The sequence below is a fragment of the Myodes glareolus genome, chromosome 7 (genome assembly GCF_982192425.1).
Source record: "Myodes glareolus chromosome 7, mMyoGla1.1, whole genome shotgun sequence".
Lineage (NCBI taxonomy): Eukaryota > Metazoa > Chordata > Mammalia > Rodentia > Cricetidae > Myodes > Myodes glareolus.
In genome coordinates this window covers 96556831-96583848 of record NC_142032.1, presented here as the reverse complement: position 1 = coordinate 96583848, position 27018 = coordinate 96556831, and the positions used below count along the sequence as shown (strand labels likewise).

At 38.8% G+C, this 27018-nt stretch overlaps 2 protein-coding genes across 2 annotated transcripts; both read left to right on the top strand.

Annotated features, from left to right (window-relative positions):
* Positions 1-1349: 1349 nt before the first annotated feature.
* LOC125416990 (olfactory receptor 10T2-like) lies at positions 1350-2315 on the top strand. Its single transcript, XM_048460192.3, has one exon. It carries the CDS (start codon positions 1350-1352, stop codon positions 2313-2315), a length of 966 nt encoding a protein of 321 aa, XP_048316149.3.
* Positions 2316-25549: 23234 nt separating this feature from the next.
* On the top strand, positions 25550-26488 carry LOC125417114 (olfactory receptor 5P4). The gene has a single exon (XM_048460392.3). It carries the CDS (start codon positions 25550-25552, stop codon positions 26486-26488), a length of 939 nt encoding a protein of 312 aa, XP_048316349.1.
* Positions 26489-27018: the final 530 nt, after the last annotated feature.

Below are 27018 nucleotides of genomic sequence, written 5' to 3'. Positions count from 1 at the left end.
GAAATCATATCTAATAAACAGTCTGACCAATTCACTAATTCTAGAGATAAGAAAATACTGGTTATTGAGTGCCTCATTTAAATTTTATTTTTGAAAATTCAGGATATAACAGATATTTAGTTAAAAATAATTTCTTTTTTGTTTTCTTTCTTTACTGTTTTTCTTTTCATAAAGTTTCCCAAGCTGACCATGAATTCTCAGACTGAAGAACTCCCCTGTTTCAGATTTCTGAGTAACTGGGATTACAGTTGCATGTTAACATGTTCCACTTAAAAATATATTGTCACTTGTAATCTCTAAGCTTTGAGGGTTCTTTCAGAAGACCACCCAGTGAACTCCTTTTATCCTAACCTCATGCCCCATACCCATGCTTTCCCATTGCCTTTCTTTTCTTCCCTAAAACTTGCCTGTAATTAGACCCTATGTTGTATAAAAATATTCCAGCTACTTTTGTGCAGTCATTTCATCTAATGTGGCTATTTCAAAAACTAATGGAAACAGGGGGAATAGCCTGAAGAACACGAGCTAATTTTTATCACACCTGCATTTAGAGCAATCTTCTTCACAAAAAGTAAGCCATAAAATACCTTGCAAATTTTCTTAAAAACTCAAAAATGGACCAGGACATCATGATCATATTACAAATAAACCACCAGAAAGAAACAAATGCTTTACAACCCAATGATACACCTATTTAAGAGACAGTTATTCCAAGTCCTCAGCCTTATTTTTACTGATATAGAGAAGAATCTTGTGTATATTTCATTGTGGTAAATTTATTTATCAGATTTGCTTATTGGTACAACTTCAAACACACAGTCACTGTATTCTGGCAGCACATGGAACATAGGATGGTTTTAAAAAATGTTTATAAAACTGCAGATAATTTTCCTACACTTCATTTGATTGTACAGTAAATACTGGAAAGTCCCATGTTACCAGGTTTAGACAAATCATACAAGCACACTTCACAGATGTTATTCTTGTATTTGGTGGGTAAGAACACAAGCACTCTCTAAGTACTGTCTTCTCTTGTGAAGTTTTGACTGACAAGGAGAAATAGGCAATGTAAGGAAAAGTGGAGGGGACTGTCATACAATGTTTAAAACTACACATAATTTACAAATTCATAACTTAGAATCACTCTCCTTGTAATGTTAGCTTCTGACACTGAATGCAGTCATGGGTATTTAATTCACCCTCTACAGGCTCTTGCTTTAGAACCTTCCTTGATCACTGAACTGGGACCCTTGATTGAAGACCAGATGATATCAGCACTTAGGCATTTATCTCAACCTTGACAACAAGTACTTATTAACCTCCGGGGCAAAATAGCTATCACCAGGAGGATGGGCAATCACACCACAGTGACCATGTTCCTTCTGTGGGGATTTTCCAGTTTCCCAGAACTACAGCATCTACTCTTTGTTGTGATTCTCCTCTCCCACGTGACCATCCTCCTAGCAAATGCATCTATCATGGTGGCCATCAAGCTCAATCTCAACCTTCATACCCCTATGTACTTTTTCCTCTTTGCTCTGTCCTTTTCAGAAACCTGCACCACTATGGTGATCCTACCCCGACTGTTGGTGGACTTGCTATCAGAGAACAAGGACATTTCTCTCCATGAGTGTGCCACACAGATGTTTTTCTTCTTTGGATTGGCAGCCAACAACTGCTTCATCTTGTCTGCTATGTCCTATGACCGTTACACTGCTATCTATAACCCCCTGCATTATCCCATCTTTATGACGAGAAAGATCTGCTTCCAACTCATCATAGCCTCTGGGGTGGTTGGTTTCTCAGTTTCTCTGTGCATTGTCATCATAATATTCAACTTGTCTTTTTGTAGCTCCAACATCATTCAGCACTTTTTCTGTGACATTGCACCTGTGGTTGCCCTTGCCTGTAACTGCACTTTTCTTCAGAAAATGATTCTCTTTGCATTAACTGTGTTTGTGTTGGTGGGCAGCTTTATTTTGATCATGGTTTCTTATGTCTTCATTGTGTCCATAGTTGTGAGGATGCCCTCTGCTAAGGGAAGGTATAAGACCTTTTCAACTTGCTCCTCCCACTTCACCGGGGTGTTCATACATTATGGGTTTGCTTGCTTTGTCTATCTGAGGCCCAAGAATGGTGACACGTTCAGGGATGACACACTGATGGCAGTGACTTACACTGTTCTGACACCTCTGCTCAACCCCATCATTTACAGTCTAAGGAACAAAGACATGCAGATAGCCCTGAGAAAAATACTGGGTCATGTAATTAAGGGCTTCCCTCAAATGTTAAATAAAAGAGCTCGAAACACTTGAAAAGATGAAATGATTTTGTTAAATAAATGTGAAAAAGTGGAGTACTTCCAATAAAATAATAACAGTGCCCAAAGAAACGGAAGTGCCCAATTGCCTGATAAATTTTAGTCTCATATTTATCTTACTACAAAACCAGTATTCAACCATGAAAACATACATACAAATACAAATGAGAAAATTGGATTTATGTATTTAGAAATATTCATGCATGTAACAACAATTAATTTAAAAAGAGGCTATGAACTTGAAAGAGAGCAATGAACGATACATGGAAGAGTTCAGAGGAAGGGTAGCAGGAAATGATGTAATTATAATCTCAAAAAATAAAAGGAGCAATTAAGAAAGAAGATTATATTTCTTTTTGTTTTCCTTCTGCAGAAAAGCTTTAATGCGTCTTGAGAACAAAGCGGAGACCCAGAATGAGGGGAACCCATCCCTTATATAGGAAACAATCCTCGCTTCGGACGTGTCACTCTTGGTTTAGTCCACTGCCCATCAACCCAGATGACACCTTGGGAGTAGGCAGGGACGCAGCAGTGGAAAGTTACCAAGCACATGCGCATTATAGTCCCACTGTCTCTGCCTCCCCAATGCTGGGATTAAAGGCATGTGCTACAACACTTTGAACCCACAGAGATCTGTCTCTGCCTCCCAGGCACTGGGATTAAAGGTGTGTACTGCCACACCCTGAAGTCACAGAGGTCAACTACCTCTGCCCCTTAAAGTCTCAGAGGTCAATGTACCTCCACCTCCCAGGCATTGGGATTAAAGGTGTGTACTGCTACACCCTGAAGTCACAGAGGTCAACTACCTCTGCCCCTTAAAGTAATGGAGAATGTGGTTGCGGCCCTCCACACACTTTTCCCTGGGGAATAAGGAGGTTAAGGAAGCCTAGAAGAAAATAGGTGGAAATGATGTAATAATATTGTAAACTCAAAAAAATAAAATAAATAAGAAAGCAAAGTAACATAAAACAAACAAAGCTATACGTCAACTCTTCAGCCAACCTTGAAGATCTTGTTTCCTGAACCTGGGTTCTGAGGACTTGGGTAAACTACAGTCTAGTGCTGTAGATGGCCTTACTTCAGTTTCAGTGTCCTTTATACACAAATGTAGCAAAGGAAATAATGATCCAAGGAAGGTAGTTTGAATTCAGAAAAACATCATCAAAGATATAAAATCAGAAAAACTTGTAAATAAACTTCAGGGAGCACACTATGAATATTAGCAGAGCAGCCCTTTCCCAGAACTTTCTATGGACAGGCCAATTTAAACACAATTGCCTGGCATGTATTTGAGAAACATGAAAACAGACAGAAGGCTATATCCAGACTCAGGGCACACTGACCAGATTGTGTCCTATAGCCGTGTCCAGACACTCAGGATGTATCTTTTAAGTTGAATGCAAATGTTTAAAACAGGAGGCACACAATCATGTCAAAAACAACCAAGAGAACAAATCGCACCTGAGGTAAAGGCCCTCTGCATTTTTTCCCCGGAGTCTCTCTCTCAGTTCTCCAAGGCATTGTTCACTATGGGTCATTCTTTTGACTATGTTCTTACAGCTATTTGTAAAGCCAAAAGGATTCCTCAGTGGTTAAAGGTATTGGCCACTGAGGTCTAATAACAAGATCTTGAGGCCTAGAAAAGGTGTCTTCTGTATTCATATGTTCTGCATGGAACATGAAAGACTACCGTGACATGTGTGTCTTTCTCTCTGTCTCTCTGTCTCTCTGTCTCACACACACAAACACACCATTCTGAGACCATTATGTATCTATGTATATAAAATATATGTATATAGCTTAAATTTATTTGTATATGTTCAGAACTGACCAGTTGGGTTTGGATAATCTATCAGGGAATTCACCATTGGAGAAAAATGATTCTCTATCTCTTAAGAGTCATTGAGTACCTCTGTCTATACCTCTATGATTATGGTCATTTGAAAATTTTCCTATCCTTGTCATCATGCACGTGGTGTTGCCATTATGAAGATCATCCTTAGACAACCATATTCTTGGTATTTCATGAATGGAGGACACCTGTTACATTTAAGGAACACTCAGAGACAGCACCTGTTTCCTGACTTTTCAATATTTATCCCCATCTGTTTCATAGTTTTCCTTGAGACTTAAAAGTAGGAGTTGCCTTGTAGATGTCTTAGTACAGTAACATTTGTAACTTGCCTTTTCTTTATCTGAATCGATGCAAGATTTCTAGGTATGCTGGTTGTATGATTTTTTTTTTGTTTTTTGAGACAGGGTTTCTCTGTGGCTTTAGTGCCTGTCCTGGAACCAGCTCTTGTAGACCAGGCTGGCCTCGAACTTGCAGAGATCCGCCTGCCTCTGCCTCCCAATTGCTGGGATCAAAGGCGTGCTCCACCACTGCCCGGCTTTTATGATAATTCTTATAAAATACATATGAAGTTTTGTAGTATGACTAATATAACCTATAACTGTAGGCACATGTTTGTCAACACATGTAGAATTTTCAAGCACAATGGGAAGAATAATATACATAATCTTCAAAGATAATTTATGGTTTCAGAGTATACCTAAATGGATGATTGACTAATCTAAATGTAATAGTCGTACTGAGTATAATTCAGGAGAAGATTTCTTATCTACAAGAATGGAAATCTGTGGAGATAAAAAGATTAATGTAGACAAAGAATGCATGGAAGTCCTAAAATCTCATTGATGAAAATCACAATCATGAGTTATGAGTTAGCAGGATCAACTCAATATTCTTGTGTCATGGTGCAAAAATTAAACACATAGGTGGAAGATTGTAGGGACAAGTTTTTCACTGACAGTGATTGAGAGCAGAGTGGTTGATAACAGAGACAAAAAGGAGAAAAGTCTAAAATGAATCTAATATAATTGTAGATTAGAATTGGAGACACAAATAAGAAGCCATTCACACCTTTTTTTGTTATAGATAAATATACACATAAATGATTATTATAAGTGCACATAAGCAAATAAAGGAATGTCTCATTGCTCTATCTTTTGAGAGATTCTACATGCAAGCACAGTTTAGAAACAAGGACCACAGAGAACTGAAATTTAATGCTATTCTTTATTTAAAGAAGACAGGTCAACTTTACAGAAAACAGAAATGGCTGATTTCTAAAGCTATAGCAGAGAATACATAAGATCAATAAAAAATTTTGATAGTCCCAGAAAGTAAGGAAGCACTACCTTTTCAAAAGGAATGCGCATCACTAGTTACTTTTATACTTTTATGACAAATCATTGGTATCAAAAGAGCTTATTGAAGAAAGGATTCATTTGGACGGTTCCTAAAAGATAAGTGTTCATAATGGCAGAATGGAGGCACGGCAGTTAGAAATGGAGCAGGAGGGCTCACATCTTGAACTGTCAGAGTGAATCAAAGAGGATGGACTCAAATGGAAATGGTTTTTGAAACCTCATAGTCCAACACCCTCAGTGATATACTTCCTATAGTCAGGCTATTTCCAAACCTAACCACATAAAGCCAATAAGTGGGGCCAAAATATTCAAAGATCTGAGCCTCTGGAGACACTTTTATCCAAACCATTACAGTACCTATAGAAGATTATATTTCAAATATTAGAATATTACATATTTACATTCATATATAGAGAGAGCAAATAGCAGAAATTTTTTTAAAAAACTTGTTTAAAAAGTCCATGTTTTCATAACATTTGCCTTTTAACAAGAAAAAATATTAAAACAAACAGTAAGAGAGAGAAATAAAGAGACAAAGAGAAGAAAAGTAAGAATAAAATTACCTTCAAAAGAAACATGGCAAGCCCACATGTTTAGAATTGACTTGAAGGAATAACTCTAATGTAGAGAAATAGTAAAGAATTTTAAGAAAATATTTTGCTAAACTTTATTCAAACATGGGAAAAAGGGTTGAATTTTTTAAAAAAATATAAGAAAGCTGATGAAAGTGATCCCAAAATAAATATGTGTAGAGGGCCACAGCCACATTCTCCATCACAAGATGGCACTGACATCCGGCTTTACCACCAGGTGAACGCACACGTGTTGGTAATTTTCCATTACTGTCCCCGCCTACTCCCGAGGCATCACCTGGGACTGGGAGCAGCGGACCAATCCAAGAGTGACACGTCCGAAGCAGGGTCTGTTTCATATATAAGGGATGGCTTCCTTCATATCTGGGTCTCCGCCATGTTGGCTGATGCTCACTCTCCCAAGGGGCATTAAAGCTATTTCTGCAGTAGGATCCTGTGTCCTGGGTGGTTCTTGCAGGCGAGGCCGAGCGCAGGACATCTGGTGCCGAAACCCGAGAAGAAAAACCTTGCACCGCCGGAGACCAGGAGGGATTCAAAACTACAGGTATGCATGCTCAGAGAGGTATAGCATATCAGAAACTGAGCAACAATGGGAGGTTGTGCACACGCCCCCAGATAAGTTAAAAAGGACCCCCCAATGATTCTAAGAAAGTAAAAATGGGGGAGAAGGCTGATTTACAAGGTCAAAAGCTTTATGTTATGTTGTTCATGTTGTCTTTTGTGTACCGGACAGGAGAAAGATATTTAAATTTAGGAACTGCTAAGGATATGATGTTTTGGAAAAGAGGTTCTGTTTCCGTCTCCACAGAAAATGAGAGCCTAAAGGTGTACTTGGGATTTATGTGGTTTGAATCACCGAGACCTCCTGAAATGTTGTAGTGTATACCCCTAAAATGCAATGGCCCAATTCAGCAGGAAGCAGCCAGAGAGTCTAACGGCGCCCAAATTCCCTAAAAGATTAAATGAGGTCCTTTCAATGGTTGCAGAGCAGCAAGCCTGCTTCTCTGAATTCCGCTTTGCTCCGTACAACAGTTTGGACTCGGAATGAATGCAGCTACAGCTAAAGGGCGGCTGGAGCGGAGCTTTGCTCGGTGGCTATGGTGGGGGGCACGTTGTGCCGGCTCAGTTGGTGCCTGGCCTGGAGGGTGTCACAGCAGTACCGAGAATGAGAGCGGTGCCACAAGCTGCCAGGCCAGAAGGCTTGCAATGTACCTAAAACTGTGAGGGTCTCTGAAGCTAAAATGGCTCTGGTTCCATTTGGCTATGCTAAACTATGCTGACTTCAGGCAGGACTGGTTGTAATTATCATAATAAAAGCGCAATTAAGGTTTAGACGCAGTAAACAGGCAGTACCGTATTACATCTACATAGTGCGACTTAAATTTTTAAGAACTGCTTAGCATTTTAAGAACTCAAGTCCTCCTGAAAGATTGCTGTATATACGCTTGGCTTATCTAATGTTTCGGGATCCGCAGGGAGGTGGATGTGAAGGGCCCTTGGATTTCGGGGTGATTGGGTCGTTGGCTGGATCTGTGAGAGTTTACAGCCGCTTTTGCTGTGGCACAGATGTTGAGAGTTTGCTAGTAGGGAAGGGCCCTGTTCAACGCCTCTCCCATCGGCCCCTTGAGCCGCAGCGGCTCTGGCGCAGACCTTGAGATGTTGCTGGCCTGTGCCGCCTCGGTCTGGGTGTTGGCTCCCGCTACACGCCCCCACCAACACCCGCCACACTCCCCCACCAACACAGCCGCGGAGGACTGGGCTGGCCCCGCGGGGAAGGCGGGGGCGCCTGGGGGTGGAGTCGCCACTTCCTGGCCTGGGACACGCGGAGCTGCGCAGCGAGCAGGCCCAGGGCCACGCACAGCCCTTGGATGGCGGGCGGGCTCTGGAGCCCAAGGCCACCGTACCGGCAAGGAGTACGGAGCCAATAAATCTTAAACCTAATATCAACAAACAGGGCCTGGGTTTTTCCTAGGCGCCACTGGGGCAGCACGGCCTATTTCATGGAAAACAGAGACCCTCAATCAGTTATCTACCACAGTGGCTACAGCCCTGGATCAGCAGGCTACCATAGATACATCTATTAGAGGTGGAATAATTGTTCTTAATCAAATAATTGACCTAGTACAAAAACAGGTGGATAGCTTATGGCAGCTTGCCCAATTGGGCTATGAATGGAAAACTCCAGCCTTATGTGTGACCAATGTACCATATGAAAACTTTATAAAAGTGGCTAACTTGTCCCGAAAATTGTCTTTGTATCTTGCAGGAGAATTTTGATGATTTGCTGTCCTCCTTGAGACGGTCCATCGTGACAATCAACTCCATGCAAATGGACATAAGCCTGGCCGAAGGATTCCAGTCCTGGGTCGTGTCCTTCATCCCCTACTTCAAAGAATGGGTGGGGGTGGAAATGTTTTGGAACAGTCCTATGCTATGGAACAGTGTTCCTCCTCTGGATGGTCTGCTGACTCAAATCCCAAAGTCTTAGGGACAAAATGGTTATTGCACAGCGCTGGCTGCCCTGGAACAGGGAGCCTCTGCTTATATGTGGTTATCTATGTTAAAGCAGTAAGGTTTAAGCCAACCAGCTCCTGCACCCCTAAGACTATGGTCCATGGCACAGGGTAGAATGCTTGGCTTAGCTAGCCCTGAAGGTTGTGGAGCTGAAAAGCATCGCACAGAGAATGGCCCTCTCTGAGAGATAAGTCGCCCTGCATAAGGGTTTCCTGCCATATATTCCCCTTTCCCAGAAAAATGGCAGAGGGCAGGCCGGATAAGTTCCAGGTGTCATGAACCTAGGGGCAGATTCCGTGTAAGCCCATTTTAATGTTTCCATTTTGGGAAGTGCGACCTCTATCTTTACCTTCTGAGGGAGTTGCCTTTCTGCAAAGAAGTAAAATTAGGGGGAGATGTAGAGGGCCACAGCCACATTCTCCATTACAAGATGGCACTGACATCCGGCTTTACCACCAGGTGAATGCACACGTGTTGGTAATTTTCCACTACTGTCCCCGCCTACTCCTGAGGCATCACCTGGGACTGGGAGCAGCGGACCAATCCAAGAGTGACACATCCGAAACAGGGTCTGTTTCATATATAAGGGATGGCTTCCTCCATATCTGGGTCTCCGCCATGTTGGCTGATGCTCACTCTCCCAAGGGGCATTAAAGCTATTTCTGCAGTAGGATCCTGTGTCCCGCGTGGTTCTTGCAGGCGAGGCCGAGCGCAGGACAAATATGTATTTTACTATACCATTATTCCAAACAACTAAATCATGACAATTTTTATGTCATTAAAAATAAGTCATTACACACATAACTGTAAGCAACACTTAATTCATGAAACCTACAGAGATGAAAGGTACTGTTTGAAGCTACAATCTGACTGAAACTATGGTGGTCTGGGACATAGAATCCTGTGAGAAAGCTTAAGCCTTTCCAAGTCATATTGAATAATGGCTCTCCAGATGGTGAATAGCACTGCCAGTTTTGCAACAGGAATGAACTAGGAAAAATAATGAGGTATTTCTGTCAAAGTTTTCCACAAATGAAGAAAATACTTATTATTATGAAGAGAAAAATAATTACTTAGTAAGACTCTAAGAACAAAGATATATTGGTATACACATGTACAATACAGGTAATAATAAATGAAACATTTTGGCATAAAGATTGCCAAGAAATTATATTGTTCAGATTTTCTAGGTACAGCTTAGACAAGACGTCAATAATGACAAGACCAATGGGAGAAAATTCACAGGGCTTCACACTTAAATGATAAACTATTGACCATTAATGGCAGTTGAATGGGGGAGAAACAAAGGTAGTCTATTTAAACATATATACATATAAGCCACAATAACTGGACTAAGAAATATATATGTACTTAAATATATCTATTTATAAATATATATTTACATATATATGCAAATACTTCTGAGTTAAAGGGAAAGAGGGGTGGAAATGATATCAATACGACATGCGTGTAAGGACTTTTCAAAAATATGTTTCAACTCCACATAGGACGAAGGGTTGATCTTCAAAATATACAAAAGAACTCAATAAATTTGTCATCAAAAGAACACATAAGTCAAGAAAAAATGGGGTACAGACCTAAACAGACAATTCTCAATAGAGGAATCTAAAATGGCTGAAAGACACTTAAGGAAATGATCAATATCCTTAGCCATTAAGGAAATGCAAATCAAAACAACTCCATCTTATATCTGTCATACTGGCCAAGATTAAAAACACTGATGACAGCTTATGCTGGAGAAGATGTGTGGTAAGGGGCACACTCCTCTATTGCTGGTGAAAGTACAATCTGGTATAGCCATTTTGGAAATCAGTATGGTGATTTCTCAGAAAATTAGGAAATAACCTACCTCAATACCCAGCAATACTGCTGTTGGATATATACCCAAAGGACGCTCAATCATGCCACAATGGCATGTGCTCAACTATGTTCATAGCAACAATATTTATTTTTTGAGAACTTACACATTGCTCAAATTTTAAGGAAAGAATAACTTTCTTCAGAGTTCATATAAAATTTTGTATAATGATGGTCCTCACATTTAATTTAGATGTCATTAACAGGGACTTAAAACTGTAAAAATATGCAGTTTCTTGCATACATCTCCACACCTGAGTAAAAGAGTATTTTGACACATTGTTTATGTAAATACAAGCATGCATTCATGTAGTATAACTCCTGAAAAATCCATTAGGTCCCTGATGAGCTATTCTTAGCATTATCTTCACAATTTAGTTCTTAAAATGAATCGGCAGTTTCACCATAGTTTATTTTGAAAGACTAAAGCTTTGTACACACAGTCAAAGGCATCACACAAATACATTTTCGCACTAGAGCTTCATCTACCTCCAAACAGAACTTAGGAAAAGAAAAAAAATATTCTGATGCGGGAGAATTGTCTGTATTCTGTCAATCATATTTTAATAAAACGCTGATTGGCCAGGCAGGCAGTATAGGCAGGAAAACCAGACAGGAAGTAGAGGTGATGCAATGAGAACAGGAGAATTCTGGGAAGCAGGGAGGTTCCTCTGCCATTCCTGTGCAGACCACCGAAGAGGCAACATGTAAACTGTCACACTGAGAAAGGTACTGAGCCCATGTGGCTAACATAGATAAGGATAATGGGGTAATATATGTTATAAGAGTTAACAAGAAGCCTGACCTAATGGGCCAATCAGTTTATAACTTATAGAGATCTCTGTGTGATTGATTTTCTTTGGGCTTGCCGGTTGTGGGGTACTGGGCAGGACAGAAACCCCAACAAGCTGGCCGTCATGCTACAATATTCCAAAAAGATTTTACATTTTAAACTCTAGTCAGATATTACAACAACAAATTCATTTCCTTGGGTATTCTAAATTAGCTGCTTCTGTGTTCACATTCATATAATCTATGTTACTTGAGTTGAATGTTGGCAGAAGAATCAGACTTTTAGAAGATAAGCATCATATAATAGTTTACAATTGCAGGAGAAAAATAAACAAACACTAATAGCTGTAGCCACGGGAAACCATGCCCCTTCGGACATTGCTCTTAGTTTCTTCTGATGTTGTGTGAAAGGATTACTAGGAGTACTTTCTTTTGAGAATAATTTATCCAGAGAAGTTCATGTATGCCTAATTACTATGGTTTAAAAATCTGAGTGTTGTATAATAAATAGCTTTATAGAATCAGTAGACCTCTCAGAATGTACATTGTCTTAATGTAACTAATACTTAGAGAACAATGGTCATGCACTGGATTATGAAACAAGTTAGCAGTGGTCCAAACTGAAAAGAAAACACCTTTAAGTATTACCTTCCTGTGATGCTCATCAAATACTCCTAGAGTCCTTTTCATCTTTTTCAACCAAGTATGAGACTTCAACACAGGAATTTCAAATTTTTCCCTCTGTTGCTTTCAGAAACCTTAACCTTCAGAACAATGGTTTATTAACTGGTTTATTAACCTGTATGTCATGGCCTTTTTTGGAGATGAAACTCTTTTACCAGGCTTATACATAAAAAAAACTGACATATCAAATATTTACATTATGATTAATAACAGTATCAAAATTGTATATAAGTTTTGTAGAATTAGGATAGTTGAGAAATACTGCTTTAGATGATTCAGTGATTATATTTTATGGCTAGAATATGCTTAATATGTAAAAACTTTGTAAACCATTCATATAATTATTATCTTAGCCTAGGTTACTATTGCTATGGTAAAACACCATTTCCAAACTCAAGCTGGGGCCAGAGACTTCTGCCCAGACACTTTTGCCAGAGCAGGCCCGAGGCAGCAACCTCCACAGTAACAGGTACAAGGGAGTGATCACTGAGGGAGCAGGCCTGAGCCAGAGACCTCTGCTGGACCCGGCCCAACCCAGGGAGCTCTGTAGGAGCAGGCCCAATCCAGGAACATCTGTGGGAACAGGCATGCGCAAGTGACCTCCCCTGGAGCAGGCCAGGACCAGTGACCAAAACCAGTGCAGGCCCAAGGCAATGACCTCCACAGGAGAAGGATTGAGCCAATAGCCTCCACAGAAACATGTATAAGGCAAAAACCTTCACAAGAGCATGTGCAAGGGAGCCACTTCTGAGGGAGCAGGCATGGTCCAGAAAACTCTGTAGGCCTGGGCTTGGATCAGCAAATTCTGACAGAGCTGGTCTGAGTCAGTGACATCTTCCAGGGAAGGGCCAAGATAGTGACCTCAGTGGACACACACCCAAGCAAGCAACCTCTGTGGGAGCAGGCCCTAATACCATGCAGGATTACAGAGCAACCTCTGGGAGTGCTGAGTGACTTCCGGGAATACTGGATAGAAAAAACAGAAGAAGTTCAACTCAAAAGCACAGAAAATATATTTAACAAAATCATAGAAGGAAACTAAAACTTTCCCAACCTAAAGAAAGCTATATGAAGATACAAGAAGAACAGAACACCAAATAGACTGGATTTAAAAAATAAAGTTCCCTTGTCACATAATAATCAAAACACTAAACAAACAGAACAAAGAAAGAATATTAAGAGCTGCAAAAATAAAGGGCAGGTAACATATAAAGACAGACTTATGAGACTTAAACCTGACTTCTCAATGGAGACAACGAAAGCCGGAAGGTCCTGGTCAAGTGTGATGTAGACATTAAGAGACCAATGATGCTATTTCAGACTACTATACCCATCAAAACATTCAATCACCATAGAAGACAAAACAAAATATTACAAGATAAAACCAGATTTAATCAATACCTAGTCACAAACCCAGACATACACAAAATATTTGAAGGAAAACTCCAACTAAAGGGAGTTGTTTACATCAACAAAAACACAGACAATTGATGATCTCATAGCAGCAAATCCCAAAGGAGGAAAAACACAAAATAACATAATTAACAATGAAAACTAAAATAACAGGAGATAGCAAATATTGGTCACTAATATCCCTTAATATAAATGGACTCAATTCACCTATAAAAAGTCACAGGCTAACAGACTGGATATAAAAAGCAGAATCCATCCTTCTGCTACATACAAGAAATGCCCCTAAACCTCAAAGACAGACATCACTTCAGAGTAAAGGGTTGGGAATAATTTTTCCTGATGTAGGAGAGTCTTATGTATTTCTGTTGCTTTCATGGGATAATTAATAAAGAAACTGCTTGTCCTGATAGGTCAGAACATAGGTGGGTGGAGTAGACAGAACAGAATGCTGGGAAGAAGGCAATGAGTCAGTCGCCATGACTTTCCTCTCCGAGACAGACGCAGGTTAGGACCTTTCCCGGTAAGCCACCACCTCATGGTGCTACACAGATTACTAAATATGGGTTAAAGCAATATGTGAGAATTAGCCAATAAGAGGCTGAGACTAATGGGCCAAGCAGTGTTTAAAAGAATACAGTTTTCGTGTAATTATTTTGGATAAAGCTAGCTGGGAGCCAGGTGGCGGGACACAGCCCGCTGCTCCTTTTACATTTTCCAATCAAATGAACCTAAAAAAGAAGCGGGTGTAGCTATCCTAATATCTAGCAAAATAGACTTCATGTAGCATAGGGCTGGCTTGCTGGGGTTTCTGTTCCACCCGGTACCCCACAGTCAGCATACCCCAAGGAAAATCACACACAAGACTCCATAAGATTATAAATTGATTGACCCTTAGCTCAGGCTTCTTGTTAACTCTTATAGCTTATATTAACCCATTATTCTTATCTATGTTAGCCATATGGCTTGCTACCTTTCTCAGTGTGGCAGCTCACATGTTGCCTCTTCGGTGATCTGGGCAGGAATGGCTGAGGGAGCTTCCTCCTCCCTAGCATTCTCCTATTCTCATTGCCCCACCTCTACTTCCTGTCTGGTTTTCCCGCCTATACTTCCTGCCTGGCCAATCAGTGTTTTATTAAAATACATGATCAAGACTCACAGGATCCTCCAATCAGAACTTGATTACAACTCTAAATTTTCTTTAGGTCCCCATAAGATCATTAGCACCCCCAACCAGCAGGAAGTAGCCTGGAATACTATGCCCACACTCCCAAAAAAATGGACTATGGATATTTTCCTGTTTTTTTTTTAAAAAAAAAAGAAGGGGAAATGGTGTGGGAGAATTGTTAGTATTCTGTCAATCATATATTTTAATAAAACACTGATTGGCCAGGCAGGAAGTATAGACGGGAAAACCAGACAGGAAGTAGAGGCAGGGCAATGAGAATAGGAGAAGGCTAGGGAAGAGGAAACTCCCTCCGCCATTCCTGCGCAGACCACCGAAGAGGCAGCATGTAACTTGCCCAGCTGAGAAAGGTACTGAGCCATGTGGCTAATGTAGATAAGGATAATGGGGTAACATATGTCATAAGAGCTAATAAGTAGCCTGACCTAATGGACCAATCAGCTTTATAACTTATAGAGATCTCTGTGTGATTGATTTTCTCTGGGACTTGCTGGTTGTGGGGTACCAGGCAGGAACAGATACCCTAACAAGCTGGCCCTCATGTTACAACTTCAAGCTAAAATTAATCAAAAGAGATAAAGAAGAACACCGTATTAGTCACAGAAAAATCCAACAAGAGGAAATCTCAATAATGAACACCTGTGCCACCAATAAAAGGGCACCCTCATATGTAAAAGAAGCAGTTCTGAACATTAGTTCATACATTAAACCCCACACACTAATAGTGGGAGATTTTAACACTCCACTCTCATGACTGGACAGGTAAGTCAGACTAAAAAATGAACAGAGAAATAAGGGAAATAACATCTGTTTTGATTCAAATGGAACTAACAGACATTTATAGAATACTCCATCCAAACATAAAAGAATATACCTTCTTCTGAGCACCTCATTGAACCTTCTCAAAAACTGACCCACATACGAGGTAACAAAGCAAACCTCAACATATGCAAAAAATTGGAATAACACATGTATCTTGTCAGACCACCATGGCTTAAAACTAGCATTCAACAGCAACACTAATTTTAAAAAGCCCACAAACACATGGAAATTAAACAATGATCACCCTAATCATCAATAGGTCAAGGAAAAAAATAAAGGAAAAAATTAAAGAGATCCTAAAATTCAATGAAAATTACCACAAAAACATACCCAAATTAATGGAACACAAAAAAGCAGTATTAAGAGGAAAGATCACAGCACTAAATGCCTACATAAAGAAGCTAGAAAAATCCCACACTAGTTTACAGAACATTTGAAAACTTTAGAACAAAATGAAGCAAACTCATGCAAGAGAACTAGATGGCAAGAAATAATCAAATAGAGAGCTGAAATCAACGAAATAGGAACAAAGAAAATAATCCAAAGAATCAATGAGACAAAGCGTTGGTTCTTCGAAAAAATTAACAAAATAGACAAAACTTTATACAAACTAACCAAAAGGCGGAGAGAAAATACCCAAATTAACAAAATCAGAAATGAAAAGGGGGACATAACAACAGACATGGAGGAAATACAGATTATCATAAGGTTATATTTCAAAAACCTGTGCTCCACAAAATTGGAAAACTTAAAGGAAACGGAGAACTTTCTGGATAAATATCACTTACCAAAATTAAATCAAGACCAGTTAAACAAATTAAATAGACCCTTTACTGCTAAAGAAATAGAAATGTCATCAAAATTCTACCAGCCAAACAAAAGCCCAGGACCCAATAGATTCAGCTCAGAATTCTACAAAAATTTCAAAGAAGAACTAATACTCTTCAAATTGTTCCATACAACAGAAAGAGAAGGGACATTGCCAAATCATTTTTTTTATTTTAAACATTTTTATTGAAAATATATTTCAGTAGGTTGAAGATAAAAAGATTGAAAAAAAGCAAAGTATTTTGTATAGACTTGAAGGGAGACAACACTGTTAATAAAAGAATCATAATTATGTAATTGTACTTGAATGTGATTAAGCCTCATTCCTTTATTGGAAACATGTGAGGAAAGATCATTCTAGGACAGTTTATAGGTAAAGTAAATAGACATGTATGTGATTGGGTTCTAGTGTTTAAAGCAGGAATTACAAAGACATACATGTTAACTCTTAAGCCTACAGACTTTCATCCTAAAATTTTAAGAAAACACCTAGACAATATCCGTATGAATAGAAAAATCATATAATAATATATAAACTGTGGAGTCTCATTTAATGTATATGAATTATTATAGTAATCCTTGGTTACAACATGTTTTTTTTCCCTTTTTTCAGCAATTTTTTTATTTTTTATTAAAAATTTCCACCTCCTCCCATTTCCCGCTCCGTCCTCCCAACCCCCCTCCCTCTCCTTCTCCAGTCCAAAGAGCAGTCAGGGTTCCCTGCCCTGTGGGAAGTCCAAGGTCCTCCCCTCTCCATCCAGGTCTAGGAAGGTGTGCATCCAACAGACTAGCCTCCCACAAAGCCAGTACTTACAGTAGAATCAAAACCTAATGCCATTGTCTTTGGCTTCTCAGTCAACTCTCATTGTCAACCACGTTCAGAGAGTCCGGTTTGATCGCATGCTCCATCAGTCCCAGTCCAGCTGGCCTTGGTGAGCTCCCAATAGATCAGCACTGCCGTCTCAGTGGGTGGGCGCACCCCTCGTGTCCTGACTTCCTTGCTCATGTTCTACCTCTTTCTGCTCCTCATTTCGACCTTGGGAGCTCAGTACAGTACTCCAGTGTTCGTCTCTGTCACTATCTCCATCCATCGTCAGATGAAGGTTCTATGGTGATATGCCAGATATTCATCAGTGTGGCCATAGGATAGGGCTGGTTCAGGCGCCCTCTTATCAGCAACCCAAGGAACAAGCTGGGGACATCTCCTTGGATACCTGGGAACCCCTCTAGAGTCAAGTCTCTTGCCAACCCTAAAATAGCTCCCTTAATTATGATATCTACTTTCCTGCTCCCATATCCACCCTTCCTCCATCCCAACCATCCCATTCCCCCAAGCTCTTCCCATCCTCCCCTTCTCACTTCTCTCTCTCCCTCTTCCCTTACCCCTACCCCACCTCCATCCCTAATCTCCCAATTTTTGCTTGGCAATCTTACCTACTTCCAATATCCAGGAGGATAACTATATGTTTTTCTTTGAGTTCACCTTCTTATTTAGCTTCACTAGGATCATGAATTATGGCTCAATGTCCTTTATTTATGGCTAGAATCCACTTATGAGTGAGTAAATACCATATTCCTCTTTTTGGGTCTGGGTTACCTCACTCAGGATAGTGTTTTCTATTTCCATCCACTTGCATGCAAATTTCAAAATGTCATTGTTTTTTACCACTGAGTAGTACGCTAATGCGTATATATTTCACACTTTGTTTATCCATTCTTCCATTGAGGGGCATCTAGGTTGTTTCCAGGTTCTGGCTATTGCAAATAAAACAGCTATGAACATAACTGAACAAATGCTTTTGTAGTATGATTGGGCATCTCTTGGGTATATTCCCAAGAGTGGTATTGCTAGATCCTTGGGTAGTTTGATCCCGAATTTCCTGAAAAACTGCCACACTGCTTTCCAAAGTGGTTGCACAAGTTTGCATTCCCACCAGCAATGGATGAGCGTTCCCCTTACTCCACATCCTCCCCAGCATAGGCTCTCATTGGTGTTTTTGAGTTTAGCTATTCTGACAGGTGCAATATGGTATCTCAAAGTTGTTTTGCTTTGCATTTCCCTGATCGCTAAGGAGGTTGATCATGACCTTAAATGTCTTTTGACCATTTGAACTTCTTCTGTTGAGAATTCTCTGTTCAGTTTAGTGCCCCATTTTAAGTGGGTTAATTAGCATTTTAAAGTCTAGTTTGACAAAGGTGCCAAACCATTTTTATGAGGCTAAAATTATCATGATATCATAACCACATAAAGATATTCCTAAGAGAATTACAGACCAATCTCACTCATGAATGTTGATGCAAAAATACTAAATAAAATACTAACAAATTGAACACAAGAAAACATCAGAACCATCATACACCATGATCAAGTTGGCTTCATTCCAGAGATGCAGAGATGGTTCAACATATGAAAATCTGTCAATGTAATTCACCATATAAACAACTGAAAAATAAAAACCACATGGTCATCTCATTAGATGATGAAAAAGCTCTCAACAAAATACAACATCCCTTCACGATAAAATTCTTGGAGAGGGCAAGAATATAAAGAACATATCTAAACATAATAAAGGCAATATACAGCAAGTCAACAGAAAATATCAAACTAAATGGGGAGAAACTCACAGTGATCCAAACTGAAAACAGGAATAAGACAAGGTTGTTCACTTTCTCCATATCTATTCAGTATAATTTTTGAGGTCCTAGCTAGAGCAATAAGACAACAACAACAACAGCAACAACAACAACAAAGATCAAGGGGATACAAATTGGAAAAGAAGAGTTCAAACTCTCATTATTTGCTGATGACATGATAGTTTATATAAACGATCTCAAAAATTATACCAAGTAACTTCTAAAACTTATAAACACTTTCTACTGAAAGTGTTATATCTTGCAGCAGGATACAGATTAACTCAAAAAAAACGCTCTTCATAATAGCCACAAATAAGATAAAATATCTTGGAGTAACTCTAACCAAACAAGTGGAAGTCCTGTATGACAAGAACTTTAAATCTTTAAAGAAAGAAATTGAAATTGAAGAAGACACGAGAAAGATCTCCCATGTTCTTGGGTAGGCAGAATTAATATAGTAAAAATGTCAATCTTACACAAAACAATCTACAGATTCAATGCAATGCCCATCAAAATCCCAGCAAAATTCTTCGGAAACCTCAAAAGAGCGTTACTCAACTTCTTATGAAAAGCAAAAACCCAGAATAGCTAAAATAATCTTGTAATATAAAGTAACTTCTGGAGTCATCTCAAACCCTGACTTCAAACACTACTACAAAGCTACAGGACTGGAAACAGCCCGGTATTGGCATAAAAACAGACAGGAGGACCAATAGAACTGATTGAAGACCCAGATATTAATCCACATACCTATGAGCGCCTGATATTTGTCAAAGAAGCAAAATGAAAAAAAAGCATATTTAACAAATGGTGCCGTCATAAATGGATTTCAACATGTAGAAGAATGAATATAGATCTGTATCTATCACCATGCACAAAACTCAAGTCTGAATGGATCAAAGACCTCAACATAAAGCTAGCCATACTGAACATCATAGAAGAGAAAGTGGGAAGCACACTTGAACCTACTGACATAGGAGACCACCTCTTAAATATAATCCTAGCAGCACAGTCACTGAAACAATTAATAACGAGTCCTCCTAAAACTAAAAAGCTTCTGTAAAGCAAAGAACACAGTCAACAAGACAAAAAAACAGCCTACAAGATGTGAAAAGATGTTCACCAACCCCACATCAGACAGAGGACTGATCTCCAGAATATACAAAGAACAAGAAACTGGTCATCAAAAGAACAAATAACAAAATAAAAAATGGAGTACAGACCGAAAGAGAGAACTCTCAACAGAGGAATCTAAAATGGCTGATGGACACTTAAGGAAATGCTCAACATCATTAACTCAAAATCAGTTCTGAGATTCCTTCTTATATCTGTAAAAATGTCCAAGATCAAAAACCCTGTTGACAACTTATGCTGGAGAAGATGTGGGGTAAAGGGAATACTCCTCCATTGCTGGTGGAAGCACAAATGGCTCAACCCCTTTGGATATCAGTATGGGGGCTTCTCAGAAAATTAGGAAACAACCTACTTCAAGACTCAGAAATACCACTTTTCGGTTTATACCCAAAGGATGCTTAATTGTACCACAAGAACATGTGCTCGACTATGTTCATAGAAACATTGCTTGCTATAGCCAGAACCTGAAAACAACCTAAATGCCCCTTGATCAAAGAATGGATAAAGAAAATGTGGTGTATTTACACAATGGAGTATTACACAGCAAAAAAATGACATCAAAATTTGCAAGCAAATGGATGAATCTAGACAACATCATATTGAATGAGATAACCCAGACCCAGTAAGACAAATATCGTATGTACTCACTCATAAGTGGTTTTAAAGACATAAATCAAAGAAAGCCAGCCTATAAATCACGATCCCAGAGAACTTAGATAGCAATGAGGACCCTAAGAGAGACATACATGTATCTAATCTACATGGGAAGTAGAAAAAGACAAGATCTCCTGAGTAAATTGTGAGGTTGGGGACCATGGGAGAGGGTTGAAGGGGAAGGGGAGAGGAAGAAAGTGGAGCAGAGAAAAACATACAGCTAAATAAAATCAATAAAAGAAGAAAAAAAGAAATTTGTCCAAAAAACTAAAATATATCATCAAAGATGTATGCAATGTAACCAACCAACAAATTTGGTTGCCTTTCTGTACAGCACAATGAACTTCTTAAAAAGGAAATCAGAAAACAAGCCCATTTCTAAAGCATAAACAAGGATGAAGCAGGGAAAGTTAACACAGGATGTTGTTCCATTGACAGTTTCATGAGGGTAATGAACAAAACTAAAAAAGAGGTAACTAAATGGTATGACCTCTTTGTTTCATGTATAAAACAAACTTAATATTGCTAAAATGTCCATAATACACAATGTGATTATAGAACCACATGAGCTCTGGCAAAATTTTTCTCTATATAAGTAGAAATATCAACTCAAGCTTTTATAGTCACTCATAGAACCCTCAAAACCATCAAATTTATCTTGAGAAACAGCATAGCGGAAGTATTACAGTTGTTATTTCTAAAGTATGTTTTGTGTTGGTTGTAATCCTAGTCTTTAGTGCCTGAGCCATCTTTCTAGCACTCCAGAGTATATTTCAAATACATAGTAATTAAAATATTGTGGTACTGTATTAAAGACAAACATAGGGAACCAGTAAATATAAGTTAATAATCTTAGATAGAAGCTCTCACTATATTCTGAGTGAGCTTTGAAGACATGCATAGTAGATAATGAAATTTTTCATTAACAAATGTTTGGAAAAACTAAGTGGCTAAATGCAAAAGGGTGAGATTTAATCTCAATCTTGCACCATAAAAATAACTGACAAAATGGATTAGTGTCAGACCTGTAAATATAAATACCATAGAATCATACATATGTGGCTACTCTATGACATTTATATGGGCAGTAATTTCTTACATATGCACCTTAAAGACACAAGTAACAAAAATAAAAGCAAATAAGAAAATTCCATCAAAACTGAAAGACTGTCCAGAGCACAGAGAAGACTCAAGAGGATAAAGAGGTAGATTTTGGAACTTGTAAATATTTTTATATCATGTACATGAAAAAGAGTTGCTTTGCAAAAATAAGCAAAGAACTCCTTAAACTTAAGCAGACAAGATTTAAAAATGGATTAGGGCTGGAGAGATGAATCAACAGTTAAGAGCCATGGGTTTGATCCATAGCACCCACATAGCAGTTCACAACTTCCCAGTAACTCTAGTTCCAGGGGATATGACGTCTTTTTCTAGCCTCCAGATATACACCCAGGTAAAATACAATAAATAAATAAGTAAATATGAGCTAAAAAATAGAACAGATGTGTAAGTGACCAGTGAGTATATTATTGAAAGATGTTTAGAGTAACTAATCATAGCTGGGGGTATGGGATGGGTGGGATGGAGAAAGGATGAATATGGGAACAGGGAAGTAAATACCTCAACTAAGGGAGCCATTTTAGGGTTTGTAAGAGACTTGATTCTAGAGGGGTTCCCAGGTCCAAGGAAAGATCCCCAGATTGTTCCCTGGGCAGCAGAGGAGAGGGTACATGAACTGGCCTTGGCCCATAACCATACTGATGAATATTTTGCATATCACCATAAAACCTTCATCTGGTGATGGATGGAGATAGAGATAGAGACCCACATTGGAGCACTGGACTTGGCTCCCAAGGTCCAAATGAGAAGCAGAAGGAGGGAGAACGTGAGCAAGGAAATCAGGATCACAAGGGGTGCTTCCACCCACTGAGAAGGTGAAACTGATCTAATGGGAGCTCACCAAGGCCAGCTGGACTGGGAGCGATGGAGCATGTGATCAAAATGGACACTCTGAACGTGGCTGGCAATGAAGGTTGACTGAGAAGCCAAGGACAGTGGCACTGGGATTTAATTCTACTGCATGGACTAACTTTGTGGGAGCCTGGTTTGTTTGGATGTTCACCTTTAAAGACCTGTATGGATGGGGGAGGACTTTCGACTTCTCACGAGGCAGGGAACCCTGACTACTCTTAAGACTAGAGAGGGAGGGGGAGGTGGGGAGAGGGAGATGGGGAGGGGAAGGTGGAGAGGGGGGGGAAAGGGAGGCGGGAAAGAGGTGGTAATTTTAATAAATAAATAAATAAAATAAAAAAGAAATATAAAAAAGAAATTAATTTAATTCTCCCATGCAATTTGGGATATTTTAACTGGATTGTTGTCCAGCTGTTCATACCATCCTTCATCCTTTGTACTTCCTTACAAGTTAAATGACATGTATGTTTATAGACTAGATGAAGCTTTGTAGCCTGTTTCTTAGTTAGCTGGACATGGACTTGGACCACTTAAAGTTCTACATCCTCTGAGTATGGGTTGTCAGCTGAACATTTTACTAAAGAAGCATGACAAATGAACTCCTTAACTCCTTAAGATGAAAAGACCCTGACTTTTAATCTAGGGAAAGTGAAGCCTCAATTTAGGATCACTGAAGATCATCAGGGCTATGACAATCTGACAGTCACTGTGCTGCTGTGCATGGCAGGGTCATTAAAATGTTAGTATAAGTTTGATTATTCTATTGTAAGTCATAAATGTTAATAGGCAATGGAGAATGGGGAGAATGACTGCCCACAGGTGTAGCTCATAACTCAAGTCTTCTATTACAAACTCAGAATATGTGGGAAATGAACACTTTTTATTATTGGAATGATATTTCTGATCTGTTGGATACATAACTGCAAACTAATTTCTTCTGAGGAGTCCAGCTCATCTCTGAATAGATAATGTGAAACCTGGGACATAAAATGCAACCATATTTCATAAGTGGCTCAATTAAATTACAGCCGAATGTTGTCATTTACTTTCGCAAATCAGTCAAATAAAAACAGATTAAACCCATGGGTAATTAATATCTTTAATCCATACACTTGGATCTAATTCTTCCTCATGCACATTTTGTTTTTCTCTCCCAGTAGGTGAGTAATTGTAAGTTTTCTATCCCACAGGATTTTCAGTACAATTTTCCAAAAGAAAAGAAGTAATTAACTTGTAATTTTAAGGGAAGTAAGCTATTTGGGGCTGTGTCCCAAATGATCAAAAACTCACTTAAAAGTGGGTTTGCTGTTCAGTGACAATTCCTCTGAGCCCTCCTGGGTGTTGTAATAGATATGTCACTGATTTCCACATCTTGCTTTTCAAGGAAAGAGGAATACTTGAATTTGCTTAGTGTCTCAGAAGTAGCCATTTGTCTTGAGTAAAGTTTAAGAGTTTGGGACAATTTTGCTAATTTTTTATGGTTCTAACAGTGCTCAAGTGTCTCTACTCACACTTATAAATAAACACAGGGCTCACATGTGGTACGTATGTTCTTCTTTGTACAGGTAGGAAATAGGAGGTTAAAAGTCCTTATTTGTCCGTATTTCTGTGCACCAGAGGAGGTAAAAATTGGTCCTGAGTTTGTGTGGCTCCTCATTCCCTTACATTTCTGTATATTGCTTTGCCTTCTTTCAGGCAGCCACATCCCACCTTGAAAATGTTTATATCTTTCATGCATTTATTTTCTTTAAGAAAGTTTGTCTCTGGTGTGGATCTTTGTGTAGAAAGTATGGTCAATGAGGAATTGTGACTCACAGGACTATATAGACTTTGTTCTAATACAGCTTCATAAATTCGAATAAAAATGCAGTTTCTGGTAGCTACGTATGTATTGCTGATTGTCATGTATGTGCTGTTTCTTAGACCTCAGAAATTTTTGGAGAAAAAGCAAATAATTGCTTTGGAGTTGTGAAAATGCATGAAGAAGACTAACATTTTCCTTGTCCTGGTCCATGCTTTATAGCTTGAATAAAGGGGCCATAATTTTGAAATGAAAATTGGCCTTTATTATAATTTGTTAGCTATTATAGCTTCCCACTTCCATCCTGACCACTCCAAGTCTCTCACTTTATACCAAATACACCCCTTTTTCTTTAATGACCACTGTTTTTTCAGAATATGAAATATAAAAGTGTGTCTAACGAAAGTTCCAAATGTTTCTGTTTATTTACTTGTTAAGACATAGTGATATCTAGACTCTTATCACTTCCTACAGCTCCATAAAGGAGTAGAGAAGAGTCTAGAGACAATTTGCAAAATGTGTAGAATGTTTATATCACAGAAATAATTAGAAATTTGATGAGTCTTTTTATCTTTAATGTAGAAAACATCCAGATCTTGGTACTGATTTTTTAAAACTAAAAATTTGGCTTATTTTGTTCTAGCAGGTTGTAAAAGTAAACGATGTCTAATTTAGCTCTGTTGTTATTAGCCAGTCAATTACACAATTGGAGACTATATTTACTAGAGGAGAAAACACTGGGGTAGAGGCATGTTTGCAATGGGCATGGGAAAAACTTAGAGTAAAAACTAACATTAATATTTATGTTAGTCACAGTTTGTGCTAAAAATAAATGTCATAAGGATCCCCATGTATGCATATTCTGTATATACAGGTAATAAATTTGTTGTATCATATGTTAGTAGCAACTATAGTTGAATCCTAATGTAATTGAAGGTCCTACTAAAATATGGAATTCAAGAAGAAAATTTGCAAAGCAGTCTATGACTATAAAGATTGCCATTTTAAATTTTAATTATAAGATTATATTTAAGTTCATAAGTTAATTTCAGGGTCATTTCAGCCAATGACTCTCCTCTGATTCTGGTTCCATTATGCAGCAATTGAGTGAATGAATGGAGACTGAAAATGACACCATGGTGACAGAATTCATTATTCTGGGACTAACAGATAGTTCTACATTACGTGCCATCTTATTTGTGTTTTTTCTACCAGTTTATATAGTGACTTTATTGGGAAATATCAGTATAATCCTTTTAATTCGAAGCAGCCCACAGCTTCACACTCCTATGTATTTGTTCCTTAGTCATTTAGCCTTTGTGGACATTGGCTACTCCACATCGGTCACACCCATCATGCTCATCAGTTTCCTGAGAGAAAAAACTACTATCCCTCTCTCTGGTTGTGCAGCCCAGCTTGGCTCTGATGTAGCTTTTGGAACCACAGAATGCTTCCTGCTGGCTACCATGGCTTATGACCGTTATGTGGCCATCTGCTCTCCTTTGCTCTACTCCACTCAAATGTCCCCAGCAGTCTGCTTCTTCCTGTTGGGGGCCTCCTACTTGGGTGGATGCATGAATGCCTCATCATTCACAGGTTGTTTTGTAAACTTAAACTTCTGTGGCCCAAACAAAATCAACCATTTTTTCTGTGACCTCTTCCCACTTGTGAAACTCTCTTGTGGCCATGCTTATATTGCTGAAATATCTCCCTCCATATCTTCAGCATCTGTCCTTGTGAGCACACTATCTACCATCATTGTGTCCTATGTTTATATCCTACTGTCAATCATCAGGATGCGTTCTACTGAGGGAAGGAACAAGGCATTCTCCACCTGCACTTCCCACCTCACTGCAGTCACTTTGTTTTATGGGACAGTTTTATTTGTATACGTGATGCCAAAGTCAAGCTATTCAGCTGATCAGGTCAAAGTGGCTTCTGTGATCTACACAGTGGTGATCCCCATGTTGAACCCTCTCATCTACAGTCTGAGGAACAAGGAGGTTAAAGATGCTATGAAGAAACTAATGGCCAGAACACATTGGTTCCCTTGAAGTAAATCAGACAAAACTTCATGGCTAGTAAAGTAACTGACATAAAGAACATAGGTGAGCGATATTTCCATAATTTTTATCCATACCCTGAACACTTATATAGTTAGAAGCTCCAATTTGATATTTTTTTCCATTAATAATTTAAAAAGTATCATTTACATAGACACCTGTGCCATCAAAATGAGATGTGGATTTTCTTAAAGGTAAGAATACTTTAGAGAATAGCTTTTAATTTTAAGTATTTCCTATCTGCTAATTTTGTAGTATTTTTGTATATACATATTTCAAAGCATGAAAGACTTTCAATTTTTCCTATTTAAAATAACACTTATGAGTGAAATTTCCAGCAGATGTGTAACAAATGGTATTCTGACAAGTTAGGGTTTCAGGTCACCACCCTCTAAAGGTGAATGACTCTTACCCCTTATATGATGAATGACTCTTTTAACTCCTGAAAACAGTAAGCATAGTATCTCAGAAAAAGTATGTTCATTTTCTTTTAATTTGGTACAGAATGAAAAAGAATCATG

Excerpts from the sequence above, each read along its gene's own strand:
- LOC125417114 (XM_048460392.3), top strand. The coding sequence starts at position 25,550 with ATGGAGACTGAAAATGACACCATGGTGACAGAATTCATTATTCTGGGA.
- LOC125416990 (XM_048460192.3), top strand. The coding sequence starts at position 1,350 with ATGGGCAATCACACCACAGTGACCATGTTCCTTCTGTGGGGATTTTCC.